The following is an 18,536-nucleotide window of genomic DNA, read 5'->3' as shown; positions in this document are numbered from 1 at the left end:
TGTGTGTGTGTGTGTGTGTGTGTGTGTGTGCGTGCGTGCGTGCGTGCGTGCGTGCGTGCGTGTGTGTGTGGCTTACTCTTTTGTATGTGCGTCTGAAGGTAGTGATTCACTCCTCTCCCAGACTCAGCTAGTAATAATGATTTAGTTTTAGAGCAGCGCAGGTTGGCAATGACGTAGGTTGCCATGGCAACAGCATGCAATGGGCAACGGAAGTCGACCATGTCACGCTGCAGACCTTCTGATAACTATATCTCCCAAACAGACTTGCTTTTTGTCTCTCACTTGCTCTCTCGCTCTCTCTCTCTCTCTCTCTCTCACACACACACACACACACACACACACACACACACACACACACACACACACACGTATGCCTGAACACTGTAAGGACAGTCATTGTCACAGTGTTTTTCAAAGCACCTTACCCTAACCTTAACCTTCACGACTAAATCCTGATCCTAACCCGAACTTTAACCCTGAGCATGAAGAAAAATGTCTTCATTTACAAAAATGTCTTCATTCTGTAGAGAAAATACTTACGTACATCCATCTTCACTATGTAGCATTTACCACACACACGCACACACACTTTAGCAGCCAACTACAGTTCATTTGTCAAAGCTATAGGCTGTTTACACAGGAAAGTGTCGAGAAGCAGCTTGTCGCTCTGTCAACAATAAGACTGTGAAAAACACTGAAAAATATATATACATCTCAATAGTCTGCCATTTTCAAAATCCCTGAATCCATGAGACAGCTACAGTACAACACAAGTTATCAGTTGTTGACCATTTACATCAAACCATCATTATTTTCTTTCTTTTTTAATCAATGCATTTTGCAGCACAAATTTGCATTAGAACTGAAATGATATGCTGATTGACAGGATATTATTTGAGAACTGTTTTCAAGTCAAATTAGTTTTTGTGTTTGGTTTGCTAAATGTGAATATTTGCTGATTTTCTAAGTATCCGTCCAAATATCCATCTCCATGCTGTTGTTTGGACAAGAGAAGCAATTTACATTATCTACTGTAGGGCTCTATGACTATTTTCTGCCAAGACCAGAGTATTCATTAATTAATCAAGACAATGAACGGCAAATTTATTGATCATTAAAATAAATATTTAATTTTAAGGATTGCTTGTGTGTATACGTGCACAAACACACACTTTTCCCCTCAGATTTGTGTGTACCCTCTGTCAGCATTTTCTCAGGACATACATTCTGTGCATGTCAGCCTCCGGCTGCTTCTTGCTTGGTCGTGAGTCTTTTGTGTTGTCTTATGTCAGCTAAGAAAACCCTGGGTAGCTCAGCAAAATCGTAGGTCTTGGCACTGGACCATGGACTGGACCTCAGGAAACACAGTAATAAATCCAACTGGCTGCTCTCTGATGCTGCCAACACACAGTATGAGCTGGTGTACCAGTCGGGTTTGTTTGTCCTGGAAATAAAGACTCAGTTGCACAGGTATGAGCATGTGCTTGTGCATGAGGAAAAACAATCAGGCTTCTGACTGACTGACTGCTGCCTCTCTCAGAAACACAAACAAATATTTTAAAAGCTGAAGAGTAGAAGTGCAGCCTGGAAACAAAGGACTTCTCTTACTAAGAGGGTGCTATTTGGTTATGGACTAGATCAATGCAAAAAAAAAGTAACCAAGGCTCATCTTCATGTAAAAAAGGCATTTTAATTTTAACATCACGATGAACGCCTTTTTCCTGTTTTTTGCACAAACAAGACTTTTTCTTTGACAGCCTGTCACTTTCATTTGCTGATCTTTTTCTTCATCTTTCACAAACCGAGATTGTCCCTAGTTTTTTTCCCCCCCACAAACAATCATGTTCAGACTGTGTGTCTCCAATGTCTCCAATCTCCTTGAACACATTTTTTTCCCCCCACTCACACTGTCCGACCCTCTCAGTGGAGCTTATTGTGAATTTGAAACCTTTCACTCAAATGTGACATAAAGAGAATGCAATCTACAAACAAATATACACAAGCTCAGTCGGATCCTCATCAGTATATCTTCAATTTGAAGATTAAGTTAATTTCTGAATGAGCTTAGTCAAGGTCACACTGACTCAGTGTCAGATCCAGTATCTATTTTGTTCTCCATTTTCTGTTGAGCAAATAAAGTAATTCTGATAACCTCCTTGATGAGCAATAATAATAAACTATCACTCAGATACTTGATCTTTACTATAGTCCAAATATATCACAGTCACCTTTATCAATGTTTACACACAAAAACTAAATCCCCTTTGACTGTAACATCTGTGTGTTTAATCAGCATGTTCTCAGAAAATATGTTGGTTGGTTTTTCTGGGCAGGTCAGCTTTGTATTGTTTCTTGTTTGGTTGTGAGTCAGTTGAGTCAGTAGTAAAGAAGAAAGTAAAGAGAAAAAAACATGGAAAGCTCAGCCAAATTGTAAGGGTTGGCTCTGGACCATGGACTGGACTTCAAGAAACAGTAATAAAATGAGGTTTTTCTCAAAGCCTCAAGCAAATACCGCTGTACTTCGCCGCTCTGAATACAAGGATGTTGTGAAAATGAAGACCTCTCGGGACATGGTACAGGTAGGAACATGTGCTTTTTGCATGAGGAAAAACAAAAAAACACAACTCTGATTGACAGTGTGCCTCTAAGACAGGCACAACACAAAACAGAGGGCGTACGTTCTTGTCCTCCCTCTTTCTCTACTATTAATTCTCTGTTTTTAATTCTCTCTCCATCCTTTCCACACCTGCTTTTACCCTGTCACTCACATACAAATTTCCTCTCCACGCACACACACACACACACGCTGCAGAGCAGAGCTGCTGACCTTAGCATTAGGCTGTGATGGGAAGGCAGGGCCAAGAAGAAGAGGCATCCTGGCTCAGTCTGGACAGGCAACGATCAATTATCCCATCAATATACCTCTATCTGTAGTGCTGTTCCCAATCACTCACTCACTCTCTCTCTCTCTCTCTACACCACACTCCCACTTTTTTTTTTACTCCTTCCCTGCTGTGCAGAAAATGCAGCACAGATGCACAAGTATACAACACAAAAACTGCCAGTGAGAGTAAATGATATTGGCATGCATCTTTGCCAACTCTAATACATATTCAGGAAAACTGGGGACTTCTCGTGTGTGTATGTTTGTCTCTAAGCTTCTTGAGTATCTGCCTGAGTGCTGCGCGACTAGGTGCTGATCGATAGCGAAAGCCTCATTAACATTAGACCGTGTCATACAGACATTCACTGTACTGCCAAGAAAAAGCCACATTGATGCAACATGCACACCGTCTCTGGCAGCAGTGGCATTTACTGAGCGAGGCTTCAAAGAACAACACACTGTCATACTGTCTGAGAAAAAAACCTCACACTGACATGATGTACACGTATATGCAGTGTACACACAAATACCACAGGTGTAGACTCACATGCTTTGGCCTCAGGTGTGATGAGCTTGACTTGTGATTTCAGCTGATTTTTGACCGGCAGCGACTTGACATCCGCCAGAAGCAAAACTGTATATCTCAAGATTGTCATTTACTATATAGAACCATGATGTGTAATTTCAGCATCACATGCTGCTCATCTCTAGGTTTTATAAGTTGAGGTAAAGATAACGCTGCAGTTGAAAACTGCAATGTTTCTGTCTTCTCAACAATAGGAAGTACATTATTATGAATAAACCTTTACATTTAAGATATATTTAACGTTTTTTTTTTTTATAAAATTTGAAAGCTGAAGAGGAATTGTTTCAATAAGACGGTCAAAACAAGCATCAGATTTGAACACATACTGTAATACCACACTATGGCACATTTGATTTGCTTTGTTACAATATGTACTTTATTTATTCTGTAAATTAAGATTAAAATTAGATTTACTGGCATTATATTTAAAAATGTAATCTGCCCAAAATGACTTGTTATGGGGCGGTGTGTGGCGCAGTGGTTAAGGCGGCCCGCCCCATGTAGAGGCTACAGTCCTCAACGCAGGCGTCCTCGGTTCGAATCCCGCGTCGGGCAAACCTTTCCTGCATGTCATTCCCCCTCTCTCCGCCTCATCCTTTCCTGTCGATCTCACTATGTGCTATCAAATAAAGGCAAAAACGCCCAAAAATATACTTAAAAAAAAAAAGACTTGTTACCTTGTCACACAGTGTGTGTGTTACAAGTGACACACCAGGGCATTTTACTGTGCTGTCATGATACATAAAGGGACTCGCAGACTACGCATGTAAATTATGTGGTACATGTTGTAGATGAAAGTAATTTTTCTTACTGAATACTATATTTACTATCATTAAACCACTGACCTTCACATAAATATAACCTATTCTTGTTTCTGAGACAACCAGATGCATTTTTTTCTCTACAACTTATTTTTTTCTCATCTCATAAATGAAATCATTTTCATATTATGGTGGATCCCTGAATTCATTGGTAGTTTGGTGCAAACAATGGCACCTATATTAGCCAACACACTTGAGTAATGGCTACATAATTGATTTAATCTATTTATTTATTCATAAAATACTTTCCAAGAAATTGCAGCTGCCGCCAGAAAACCTCACATCCCAGACATTAGTATCTTCAGTGTACTAAATATGTATATATGTAGATGGTGCATGTGCTGACTAAGCTTCAGGTTTCCTTAGTACATTTAAAGACCATTTATGTTCTCTAACATGCATGTGGCTTGTCGATGTAAAAAAAAACAAAAAACAAATAACGTCACACTAAACATTTGCAAATGCTTTCTTGAGTGGAGAATAATTAAATTCAAAAACTCTCATATTTCAAAATGAAAACAAATTCTTAATCCTCAACTGCGCTATAATAATTTCATCTGAGCCCTGCACAAATTGTGCATATACATAATGCCCTGTTCCCACAGTGCACTCCGAGTTTCAGGCAGCTATCTAATTTTTCACTGCTCTGACTGTTCACAAAGGTCAGGCCGACCAATACAAGACAGGAAATGATGTGTGGCTGCACAATGGACTCCCTGACAGAGACGAGAAGAGGGAGAGACACCAACTGATGGTCACTGCCAGTTCTTTGACCACAAACACTTCCTCCTTTCAAGATAGACCATCAAGGCTTTTTATTGTCTGATTCCTAACATGGGTGCTTTCATGTCCTCTTAAAAATAATAGAAAATGAAATCATGGGGAGCTGTTGAGATGATCACCAAACCTCGCTATCAACTATTTCAACTAGGTTTCATTAGTCAGTTTATTTACAGGCAAATTTTTCCAAAACAGCATTTTTCCAGTTTGTTATTCTACAGTAATTAGTGACAGGGCAGTGAGTGGTATGTTTGTTCAGTCAGGTGCAAGAGCGTTGGAAGTCTAAATAATTAGAGAACTTTTCAAATTGAGCAAATCTGAAATGATGCCCATTACCAGCAAATTCCTATTCAATGTTAACACAATATGCAGAGATGTGTTTCCAAGCTGCTGCAGACAGTAATTATCTTCTACATTTTCTGGCTTCACAATAGACATAGAAGATAAAGGAATTAAAACAACAATTTCAGAAAATGGCTGCAATTCCAAAAAGAAAAGAAGACTGAAGAAATAAAGAAACACAGAAGCTTAAGAAACAAATCTTGGGCAGCAACTAATGCAAAAGGTGCATTAGGGACAAAATACAGACTCAAATGATCCAATCAGAATCTGGATTTCTGGAATGCCCCGTTCAAGGGACACATGCTCAATAAGTCATTGTGAAAAGGAGAAAAAACAATCTCTTATAAACTGCTGGGTGTGTGTGTGTGTGTGTGTGTGTGTGTATATCTGTGTTTGGCAACAGGAAAATCTGCAGTCAGAGAAGAGCACAGACAAGATCTTTAGGCAACATTTCACTTTGGAAAAGAGCGGTTCCCATTTTCTGAGCATTCGACTGCCCTCAGGATTTGCCACAGGCATTTAGACTTTTCATCCTTTGGCTCTCAACGTTAGTATCTGCAAACAATCAAAACTGCGCCTCGAAAAACTTGATCCAGGACACAAAGCGTGATAATAAACAGCACCAGGACTAAAGCATTCTTTTCTATTGATCGATCCCTCCATTTATGTCCTCCACCCAGGGGTCACACGGGTCCAGGGCCTGTTCCAGCATGCAGTGGAGGAGGCACGGCACAGCTCACAGGGTCGTGTCTATTTGCCACTCTGTTCATTTAAGAATAAAAGTAGTAATGTTCAGTAACAATGATCACTGAACATATTGCAACAGCACCAAAATACAGCAAAAGTGCATGAAGTTCATTTAAACTTGGGTCATATTTGTCCTTGTAAAGTGGCCGATGGAATCAAGAACATCCTCTTATTATAAGAAAAACCTACTGTTCTCCTCTTTGTGCTGTTCTTCTTCTGCTTCTGTCTAGTTGCCATAATGTACCCATCGGATTTGACAAAGGATTCTGATAAACAAGTTGAAGCAGAAACAAAAGAACCACCCTTTGTCTTATTAAATCTCCATATTTGGTTGTTTTCACATTTTCTTCGCAGACAGCTTGACAGTTCCAAGACGAACGGCCATGGCAGCTCAAGTACCGTATGTATAGTTTCAATGCAGCGCTTCAGTGACTCAGACTTGTTATGGCTTTAGGTCATTTACCTAAAATAACCCACTGACCTGCAAACACGTTACAGCTGTGGTGGAAGAAATGTCAGTGTAAGAAAAGACCTTGGCACCCTGGCAGACTTCACTCAAACGTCCCCAACCAGCTGACCTTTAATATGTCCTTCTCATTTATCATTGGCTAAAAGGACACATGGGATTTTGTTGACTGGTATTGTTAAGGCAAAGAGGCTTGAACGCACATACACCAACTGCAACTGTCACAGGGAATCAGGCCAATATTCTGCGACAACTATAGGATGGATATTTATTATATTTTGTAAAGATGTTCAAACCTACAAAAGTAGTTAAGAAGTATACGTTTTTCTGGACCAACAGTCCACAGCTATTGATGTGGATTGAGATTCATGACCACAAGATGACGACTGGTACATGTACAACTGACCTTTTAGGTGCAGTCATCTTCAGGTCAACATTTCTGTTTAGTACTTTTGGTTTGCTTTTGGTTCATTAATAACAACCTTTAAGGCTGGTGTCATCCTCAGTTGTATTCTGTGCTTTTGAGCTTTGTGTCTTTTCAATTGTGTTTTACATTTCTACAAGTCAAACTCTTAAGCTCAAACTCAAGACAAAGACACTATTTGTCTGAAATAAATTTGTATCACAAATTGCCGTTTAAAATCAGCTCTGATCATACAATACAATAAAACCAGTCTGACCAGGCTCTTGAATGCACTTGCTCATCCTTTTGTAGTGCTGATGAAAAGTATTGACATTTGATACACAGTGCTAATTTGAATACAGATGACTCTTCCTTTCATCCTCTTCACTTTATGCCTCAACTCATTCAGTTTTCCTCCTTCACAAAAGTTTTGTGGGTGAGCAGTGTTCATCAAAAACCTCAAGAGCTGCAGGCAGAAGAGGCTCTTCTGCAGGGAGAGGAGGATGAAGATGGAGGAGAAGAAGAAGAAGAAGAGAGGAGGAGGAGGTGATGGTGAGCATGCTCGGTGGTGCCTCGGGCCTAAAGTGGAGCTCTGCTGACCTTGAGGGTGTCATATCGATTGATCAACCGTGAGGAGCAGTGAGTGTGTGTGAGAGAGGGGGAGAGAGATGAAGGCGTGCAACTCCACCAAACAAGGAGAAAACTGAAACCTGCGCTAATGATGAATCATTGATAAGTGGACAGGAGAGGTCTTTCTCCATCTCCTTCCTTCTCTCAGTTTTTCTTCTCCCTTTTTCAATATCCGCTCTCCCTAAAGTATCTCCTATACTCCCCCCATCTTTTTCCCCGCATCTACAGTTCCTTCCTATGCTTTCGCTCCATCTCTGTCCCCCTCTCACTTCCTTGCAGGTTTTCTCTGTGTTTTTCTTGCACTAATTCTTGTCAAATGTCAATTTCAGCATTCGCTCTCTCCTCTTCTCTGACTGTCTCTCACTTTCTCCACTTCACATTTACTGTTTTGCTTTTTTTCCCCTCCCGTCTTGACATTTCTGTCTAGTTTCCGCATCAGAACTCAGCTTTATGTTCACGTTTCCCTCCCTACAGGTGCTTCAAGGGCACAAATACATGCTGCTACAGCCTTCCCTGTCTCGCACTCCGCTGTCAGAGATGTTTTCATTTCCAGGAGTCTGCTGTTAGTTTGGGAGGATCGTTATGTATAATTTTATGGAAACTGTTAGGCCTCCAATTTATAATAATTTTCCCTGATCTCATTGGTTCTTCCTTTTTCAAGCTCTCTGTCTTTGTTTCCATTTTCCATCTTTTGTTGTCATATGTAACTACGGTTTCTCTTAGAATATTAGTCTTGATATCATGGAGATTTTCTAAATGAATACAACTTAACAGACATCTTTGATTTCTCCATGCGCCACATAACTGCTTGTATAACAACCCTCCAACACCCCTATTCATTTTTGTCAGCACATCAATTTGAATAACAGCTGCTGGCATGTGAATGACAGTCAGGATCCAATCTGTGGCAAACAGGATTCATCCAGGATACGGCTCGAGTTTTGGCTGGGTGAAACCTTTACTGTGGTATTTTGGGCCCGAGTCAGGTGAGGTAGTTGCTTCCTCTTGTGGCAGACCACATCATGGACCACGTAGTCTCACTAAACCTGATTTGCTTTCTCTCCGGGAACAGAGGGCTGTATTGATCGGATAGGTTTGGCCTAATCTGTGAGCAAGTTGGATCTTAAACAACACTGACAAGCACCATGAAAACTAAAAGGGCTGGAGAATTTTCACCATTCAGTGTCTCCATTTTAAATCAAACCCTCTTTCAACGATCCTGTAACTTTTAAACCATCAATAATCTAACTGCGTGGTGCCTGAAAGCACTATGTCTATCCAGAAACAATTGCACAGATACTCCAGATAACACACACCTCACTGTGCTTTGTGGTTTTATTTAACAGTCATTCAATAGAAATTGTTCACAGGAAGGTCTTCGGATCGAGTGTATATATTAGTTTCTATAAAGAGTAATAGTTTGAAGAAATCTCATTAAGCTACATTATATAAGGGAAGGAAGAAGTCAATGTATTCCTAATGTTCCTTAAAACTTAACATTAATATCCACTTGCTGAAAATGGTGGTGAAAATCTTAAAGTTGCCATTAGAAGGTCATCCTTAGATTTTCACCATCTCTTAACTGGCTCTGGTTTTATTGCCACCAACCGTCTTTGGCTTTTTACTCCCTGCTCTTATCTCACTTCCAGCCACAGCAGCATTTCTTTTGTCCAACATGGTTATGACTATGAAGCAGTGAAGGATTGTGCACTGGACACACCTCCATTATGTGGCTGCATACTGGTCTTAAAATGAATCATATTCAGGTTTAATATCAAGCTCAAAGACAAGCAAAGGAGCTGTAGACAGTGTATAAAATAGCCATCCAGTGTATGTCAAGTAGCAGAGAGGAGTGTTAACCTGAACCAAATGTTACTGACAAGAGAGACTGCAAATTAAAGCAGTCGATATAAATAATGTAAACCAGCTCCAGCCTCCAGCCTTTTTTACTTGACTGTCAGATATGATAGAACAGCATCATCCGGTGTCTGTGAAGTGGGCGGACTTTCCTCATGCACACCTGTCCAATATGGCCCGTTCTCTCTGAGCACAAGTTCATCATCGTCATCAACGCTGACTGTACTGATGTGGGGGTGTGCGTGTGCATGTGCGCGTCTGTGGACATGTGTTTAAAATTTAGAAAACTGTGTTGTCAAGGCGAAGTCCTGTTTGTGTTAGATTAGCAGCAATAATGTGCTGCCATCTGCAGTTATATTTCTGTTGTCGAGGTGGCTTTTGGTCAACGTGCTGGTGAAGGAAATCTTCACAGCGGTTATGTGGGCACGACTGGTGTTGCTGTGGATTACTCACAGCTCTCAAACTTTCTGTCTGACTCTGCTGGTCATACTGACGCCGCTATCTCTCTCCACACACTCGCCCCCAATGTCAACATGCTGCAGGGCACATACATCTGGATCTATGTGGAGCATGAGGGCGGGACCACATGGGGAGAGGAAGCTATCAGTGGAAAGCCATTCATACCGAATGCAATTACCTTACTAAATTCATGCTAATTCAGAACCATGTGCACCACTTTTTATTGATAGTGTATTTATTGAACGTTGTGTTATTTATTTACTGTGTGCTTTTGTGAAGCCAAAGACAAATGTCCACATTGTGGACAATAAAATTATTATTATATTATTAATCAGAAGGGCAAAACTGTAATGTGACCTAACATCCTACAGAAGAACAGGAGTACATACACGTGCAAAAATGCTTAGGAAGGAAAACACACACGCAAATAAAGAGTAAAAGGAAGTAAAGAGAATGCCAAGAGGTATTAGAGTAATCATTTGCCTCAGAACAACCTCATTCACCTTTCCCAGAGACCAACAACAACAAAAAAATACACACACATGTACACAATGTATATATAAGCCACTCCATCTGTCTTCCACCCCTCCTCTCTGGGGAGCTGTAAATCAATCACTGCCAAAATATTGTGCCTCAACAGCGCAACCGAGAGTCACATGCATAAATACAAACACACTTTTAATAGGTTTTTCTCTACATTTGCATTCACTTTTTAAATTTGGTCATTTGAATGTAAAATGTGAACCTTCACTGCAATGAATGGTTCAAGCATTGGCAAAAGGTTATTAATTCCCAAAACAACTGTGTCTTGGAACAAAATAATTACTTCCAAATGACGTTGAGTCTTAAGTTTGCTTGTCATGAATGCATGAAGTATTTTCAACCAAAGTGAACTCAAGTCAACTGAATGGACAGAAGACTACAGCCTACATCCACCTTATGTATTTTGGGGATTTTCACACAGCTAAATCTTCTCAACCTGGATCCCACTTTAAACAGACAATGAGTCATTAGAAGGTGAACATACGTCCGATTGCAGCTCCCAGGCTTCAAACTGAACATGTGTGTATTTCAAGGTTTGTGCTTATGGTAGTGATGTTCAGTGGTTATTGTTAGTTCACAAAGAATAAGAAAATAACAGCCACGTGTTAAATTGTCAAAATGAGTAAAAACAGAGACAAATCTGTTGTTGTGAGTCAATTTAAGTTCTACAAGAGGAAATAAATGAGCAGTGGTAGCCATTCCAGGAGTTAAACAATGAAAACTGTGCTGTAAAAACATTGACATTACAAAGATGACATGAGTTCAGTTTAGTCAACATGCATGTTATTTACCAGCAGCATTGAGACACAATCAAACTCCGTCAAACAGCTGTTTTCACCTCAACAGGATGGATTCATGGACACTTTATGGTCTGCAGATTAAATGAGACCTACATATAATCTTTCATATAATTTTAGTTCCCCACGCCCATTTAATGCATGGAATAGCTTCAGATTCAGATTTTTGCACATCATTTTTGGGGCATTTCCGTGCCTTTACTAGATAAGGACAGTGAAGAGAGACTAGGGGAATGACATGCAGGAAATATTATCACAGTCTAACCTAAAATGACCTTCTGACAACAAAGAAAATAGCCAAACTTTTTATATATATACTATATAGTGTATATATATACTGAGCTGAACTGGCACTAGTAAAATGTTAAACTGGTAGACTGAAAAAAATGTGCTCCTCAAGAGATTTAGATACTTAAGATACTTAAGAACAGACCAGTGACACTATCATAATGATAAAACAGATTTAGCTGTAGAAGGTATTGAAAGATTTCTTTTTTCTTTTTTTTTAATGTATCCATGAAGCCACCCATTCTATTCTTAAATTATCCAAGTCTTTGATCTAGACCTCCAAACATCCTTCCCCACAGGGTGGATGCCGCTGAGATAAAAGTTGTAAGTCTTACCTTTGATGCCAAACTTGGAGTTTCCTCCGAACTTGAGCATAACCAACATTAGCAGAAAACCAGTGAAGGCAACAGCAGCGATGCCCACCACCACGTACACCTGCACAATGAGAGAGTGGAGTTATACACCTACTGAAGAGATGAGCAAATACACACAGCCACACAGAGCTAAATACTATAAACACCAGAAAACAAAGAAAATAGGGCACAGAAATAGATCCAACTTGGGTGTTTCTAGACAGGTAAGACAAATAAATGACGGCGACACAGTTCAAACAGTCAACAACTGACAAGGCAATCCGCATAGAAACAGAGCTGGAGGAAAACAGTGAGATGTGACTTACAGCGACTCTATCCTCGGGTGGTTCTACAGGGGGACCGTCTATTCAGGAAACAGAGAGAGGAATCAAGAGAGGAGAACAACCATTCAAGAAGTGACGTGTGACAGAGTGAAGGTCAGTTTTGTACTCGTCTGCTTTTGTCGACAGTGAACAATGGAATTTAGATCAAGGAGCAGTTGTCCTGTAGCTTAGCAACTTAACCAGGCATAGAAGATCTGTAAAACCTCCTATACATGCAAGGGGATGTATGCAATAGCAGATTATGGATTTTACAGAAGCCAGTCTTGTGTCAAGCTCTGTTTTCCTGTTTCCCTCTCGTAGGAACAGTTTTTAGTGCCCTCTTGATTAGGGTTTGGAGTTGCTTTTGGTGAAGTGGGGCACAGAAAACTGGTTAGGGTTAGAGTAGGGTTAGGTTCAGTTCAAGGTAAGGGGAAACACATGTTGACAGAAAGACAGTCTCTGATCAGTTTTACATTAGAGGTTCTGCCAAACTTTATTAGATTGGGATAAGTTGACATTCCTTTCCATTAACCTCAGCCTCAAACAATATATTTAAGTTAAAAGGCTAAACAGCTCCACCTTACTGTATTATACTCACACTACTTAGACTGACCATGCTATTTTTTATTTCCATGTCCATGGATTATGAATCAGTCAGAGAACTAATTGTTGTTTAAACATGCAGCTTTAGCCTCAGTGTTTTAGCACATTATCATGATGTATGTGGCCTTCCAGTACCAAAAATCCCATTTCACAGGGCTCATTTCAGCCAATCAATACTGCTGATCAAATGTTACTGGCTAAAAATTTTAATTTTGCTTTTGTCTACCTCTGACTGAAATAAAGGAGCCATTGTTCAAGTAACAATAAGAATGTTGTTGGTAAATCTGACACAATGTAAACTGAGTGTGTCATGCTAATATAGCTAAGGGCTGAGTCAATTAAATGTCAATTCATTAAAATATGATGCTTGTACGAGTGAGTAAATAAAAGGCATGACAGTACCTGTGGTTAGATCTGCAGGAGTGCAGGTGGGTGGGTTGTTGGAGAAAGACAACAGAGACAAATTAGCTTCTGAGCATAACGCCATATCTGAGTTTTTTTGACATGCACCTCACAACGTTATCTGTCATGCCTGTTCTCTGAGCTTGTTTAAAATACATATTTATTACACAAACACAATACACAAAGCTACGGACAACATATATTCAACATGCACAACTTGATGGTGTGTAAAAAGACATAGCATCCACCCTAGTCCCTAGCTGCAAGGATGTGTAGGTATCTAACTCACCCTCAGCAACTTGAGAGAAAAAACAGAAAGAGAAAGATTTCTAAAATGTAATTTGTGTTAATTGAAGAAAATGGTGAGATGTTAAACACACAAAAGCATTGATCTAAAACACAAACACTCAGAATACACTGTGAATTTAAACCTGACAACACTTTTAGATTTGTGAATATTCATTTTACTCACCATAATAGTAGGGTTCCTTCTCAGTTCCTGCACATTAGGACAAGAACACAATCTTTAAATTAGACTGAATGTTTTGTTAGATCCATTATTGCATGGACAATATCTGCACAGGAGTTTAATGCTATGTGGAAATACTAGATACTAGATTTCTCTGGTTGGTTGAATTCAACATACTGTACAGTATATGCTTAATGTTTGCCTTTGCCTGCTACGCCCTATTGTGCAGAAATGTTGCCTTTAAAGTGCTGGATGCTTTATTCCAGTGTGTAATCCTAATCTTCACCATTTTGATACAATTATCCTGCACACAACAGCCTTTCTACATCTTAATGAAATGCTTCATGCTCATGTACTTGAACATACCTTGGGCTTTCCTTCTGACATCTAACCCATAATCATCCATCTATGCACAACTACTTGTATTCATTAATTTTATGTCAAACAGCCATAAGAACTAGAGAACTAGATAAAAGCACAGCTCACCGTCATAGGGCTTCTGCATGAAGTGAGCCTCCACCTCCCTTTGGTCCGTCCCAAATTTGTTTGTAGCCACCAGCCTGTACCTCCCATTGTTGACGTGTGTGGGGCCGTCCAGCTGCAGGCAGCCATGATACTCCCGTTCTGTGATGTCGTGGATCATGGTCATGATGAAGAGCCCTTCTGTCACTGGCTCATCATCTTGATACCACTGTAGGGTAGGTTCTGGGTTTCCTGCAAAGGTTGATGATGATGATGATGATGATGATGATGATGTTTGTAGAGTAATCCCTGTGATTAATGTATACTATGACTATGAAGGGATATTATTATGGATGTCTCTCTCACCTGACACACTGAAGGGGATGCACCAGTGATGATCTGGGATTGCATCACTCAGCTTAGTGATTTTTGGAGGAACTGAGAACAGCAAAGAGAAGAGACAGTGCAACACAAACAGAAAAGACAGAAACCATGGTAAGATTATAGAGGTTTAAAAACTGGTGAAACATGTAAAAACACTGATTACAAGGGAAGGAGAAGAATTGTCTCCTCTCGCTTGTAATTCTCTGTTTCAAAGACTTTACCTCACAGACAGACAAGCTGACACCTTAATCTACATTGAATCAGGGATGCCTGCAAGAGGGTCAACCTACAGAGTATGTCCAGCTGTAGAGAGGACTCCTTGTCTCCTACAATATTCTCAGCCGTGCAGCTGATCTTGCTGTTGTGGTCCAGCGACGACAGGTTGGAAAGTCGCAGCATCGAAAGATGCCCAGACGTCTCGATCTTAGGGTGCAAACACAACCATATGTTAGCAGGAAGGCTTAGTTATTTTCTCAACACAAACACATAAAAAAACACTTTTTATCATAATATGACTCGTATGCCTTTTCATTATAAGATGATGGATGTATTTACTGTACCAAAAAAAATCTGTAATGGTGGCATTGTGTGAAACTGCCGTGAGAAATCGTCTCTAAAGATTTGAGAGGCACAAGATTCAGTTTGTCATACCAGTGAAATCATCGCATGTACGGCACTCTATACAGCTGGCAACATCGTAAAACACTGCCGGCAGCAGGTGGTAGCAGGATTGACATTATTCATATACTGCATATCTCACAGAGAAACAACAATAAAATAAATGTAGGCATACTGAAAAAACAAGTATCCTTACTTTTAGGGAATTGTACTATTTTTTTAATTATTATCACATATTGCTAGAGTTAGACAAAGTCACTGATTCCTTTCCAGATTATTTGCATGTGTGCTGACAGCTATACTATACTATAGCTGAGCTCGGTTACCAGTTACAGGTGATCAATGACTTAGGGCTGCAACATTCTTTATCATTTTATATGATTGGTTAGATAATACAGTAGCCATGCATTAAATTGTACTTTCACAAAGGTTATATGGATTAACACATATATTTGTTTGAAATTTTATTGAGACAATTACTCAGTTCTCAAAATTATTTTTTCTCTAGATTGGCAAGTCGATTATTTATTGACTAATTGTTTCAGTTCTGTAAGTAATGTATGTGTGTGCATGTGCGAGTGTGTGTGTGTGTGTGTGTGTGTGTGTGTGTGTGTGTGTGTGTGTGTGTGTGTGTGTGTGTGTGTGTGTGTGTGTGTGTGTGTGTGTGTGTGTGTGTGTGTGTGTCCTAACCACATAGTAGGTGACCAGTGACATTTTCCAAATCAGCTCAGGTGAGGGCACACCAGAGGTCGTACAGGACAGCTGCACGTTCTCCCCCTCCATCACTGTGACTCTGGGTGGGCTCAATGTTGCCATGGGAACCTCTACATACAACCACGGAGTTTGGAGGAGGGGAAGAGGATGAGGAGGAGTAGGAGGAGAGAGAGGGAGGAGGGTACAGAGATTCAGAGAGGGGAGAGAAGGGGGGGAAGGAGAAGGGAAGGAAGCAAACTTAGGATTCATGGCCAACTCTTGTCCTTTCAGTTGAAACACAAGGCACGTAACAACCTCGACAATAAGAGTGGAAGAGCAGGCAAACACGCACACCCACTACCACAGAGTGAAAAGAAATGCACACAAAGACAGGCCTCGAATTCAATCTCCCCCTCTCTCTCTCACACTTTCATTTAAGTACACTCACCCCAATCAAACAGTCAGACAAAGAGACAGAGTTCAAACACAGTGATGGTTACACTGATTACTAGTGCATGTCTTCAGCAGCCCAAGTACTAAATTGATTGGACACAGTCTGAATCCTCTGTCAAAGCAAAGACACTGGTGACGCTGTGTGTGTGTGTGTGTGTGTGTGTGTGTGTGCGTGTGTGTGTGTGTACAGTGCTGACCAGGAGGTGACCTGAGCATGACCAATCAGACTCAATCAGAGTATTGCCACCCATGTCCCCTGTCCAATAACATCGTGGGTGAAGAAGAGAAGAGAAGAGAAGAGAAGAGAAGAGAAGAGAAGAGAAGAGAAGAGAAGAGAAGAGAAGAGAAGAGAAGAGAAGAGAAGAGAAGGATGGGACCAAAAGGAAAAGAAGAGAAGAAACGGGTGTTGACAGCTGCTGAAGATAAAACTGGACCGATTCCTTATCAAACCTTCTCCCCTCTGCTTCCAACCTTTCTTGTCCGTCGGCAGAATGCTTATCACCAGGGCAACCCACTTATCACTACGGCAACCCTCTCAATCATCATGAGACGCACTAAAAACCGGTCATTTCAGTGGTAGCAGGCCAGCTGCCATATCACAACCACATATCTTAACAGACTCTCAGTAAATCAGCTTTCTGCCGCTACAACAACCAGCAGGTCACACCACACACACTTCCAGCGGTTATTTCAGGTCAGACATCCGTAATCTAGGGCTGCAGTGTAAGTCCCATATGGGAAAAGGTACATGTATTAATTGTTGTATTTGTATTATTGTAATTGTATTAATGGGCTTGGGGCACTAAATTTCTTGTTCAAGTTTGCATGTCATGTACTGAATGTAGATCTCATTTAATATACAGACTCAGACACACATGCACACACACACACACACACACCAAACGCCAGTGAATCCGAATAAAACCTCTTGGAAACCTCTTTGGTTTTGATGTGATTGCAGTTGTCATGACCTGTCAACACAGAAAATTATTTCCATGTTCAATTATTTACAAGCACAGCTTTGGTAGTCAAACCATCCATGACGCTCTGTGATGGTAATCCTTTGGCTGCTTGGATGTGTTCAGAATCAACAAGTAAAGACTGAAGAGGAATTTGCGCTAATTAGCATGGGAGACCAGCTTGTGTCTGTGACAACACATGAGTCATTGTATGGAGAGGTTTCACTCTCATATGCTCGGCCTACCTACAGCCAGCGAATGTATTTGTGACTTTTGAACAGTCAACAAACATTTCTGGAGAATTATGAAGCACCTTGACCCCGTGATGTGCTGCATTACTGCTTTTCTAACCCAAATGCAATGACTGTACCAAAAAAATGTAATTGTGTATTTAGCTCCAATTATGTGGCTGTTCTCATTTGAATTACAAATATGGTAATCAGAGAGCTCAGCTGTTATCAGCTGGCCAGAAATATCTGATGAAAGCAGAGCTCCAAAACTTGGTGAGTAAATGGAAAAACATATGAGCATCTACGATACATGTGACATATGATAGGCTACACATGAAACACAAGGTCGGGAAGGTTCTGCTTTCCCATTACCATAAGTTGGATTCTTCAGTGTCGGTCATTCATGAAATCAAACAGACCCTTTTAAAGCACTGATTAAAGGAGTTACACGTAAAGTCAGTGTTTTGCCCACACTTTTATGAAACATTAAAGGGGTTATGAGCTGAGACAGGTGCTAACCTTTGTTTTGGTTATCTCTTTGTTATACACTTTGTAGTTGTAAAAACAAAAAATAACCTATTCTGGGGGGTGGGGGTGGGGGTGGATTCAACAGAGAGAGAATTGATCAAAATTATAACACTGAAAACCCTACCATATGAAACCTATAGAAGAATGACTATATGAATAATACATCTCATTAGTAGCATATATGCCAGTCCTTGACACTCCTTGACTCAATGAATACAGATTGTCCTCATTCACCAGGAGCCTGTTCTCTGAATGGGCTGTGAATTACAGCACATGTGGCACTGAATAGTTGCTCACAAGTTTAAAAAAAAACATACTCATTGTTGGAGGTGTCATTGTTGTCAGCTCTCGTTAAGGGCCACAATAGGCACGTCCATATCGATGTATAGAGTGTTTTAAGTGCTCACATTTACCTTCCACCACACCAGAAACGCCATGACTTGTGGCAAGAGGCAG

At 40.4% G+C, this 18,536-nt stretch overlaps 1 protein-coding gene across 1 annotated transcript in view; it reads right to left on the bottom strand.

Annotated features, from left to right (window-relative positions):
• The window catches only part of ntrk2a (neurotrophic tyrosine kinase, receptor, type 2a), a gene marked incomplete at its 3' end in the record, with an annotated part of 76,724 nt that overhangs the window by 43,429 nt on the left and 14,759 nt on the right, over nt 1-18,536 (bottom strand). The window contains exons 6-11 of the mRNA XM_083979683.1: nt 15,908-16,041; nt 14,890-15,022; nt 14,582-14,653; nt 14,240-14,467; nt 12,283-12,320; nt 11,939-12,038 (exon numbers count right to left, since the gene is read on the bottom strand). Coding sequence (XP_083835809.1) covers nt 11,939-12,038; nt 12,283-12,320; nt 14,240-14,467; nt 14,582-14,653; nt 14,890-15,022; nt 15,908-16,041 — 705 coding nt within the window. The remainder of the gene's footprint in view (nt 1-11,938; nt 12,039-12,282; nt 12,321-14,239; nt 14,468-14,581; nt 14,654-14,889; nt 15,023-15,907; nt 16,042-18,536) is intronic.

Source organism: Trachurus trachurus (assembly GCF_905171665.1).
Source record: "Trachurus trachurus genome assembly, chromosome: 9".
Taxonomy (NCBI): domain Eukaryota; kingdom Metazoa; phylum Chordata; class Actinopteri; order Carangiformes; family Carangidae; genus Trachurus; species Trachurus trachurus.
The sequence above is the reverse complement of the archived record's forward strand: the minus strand, read 5'-3'. Positions and strand labels throughout refer to the sequence as shown.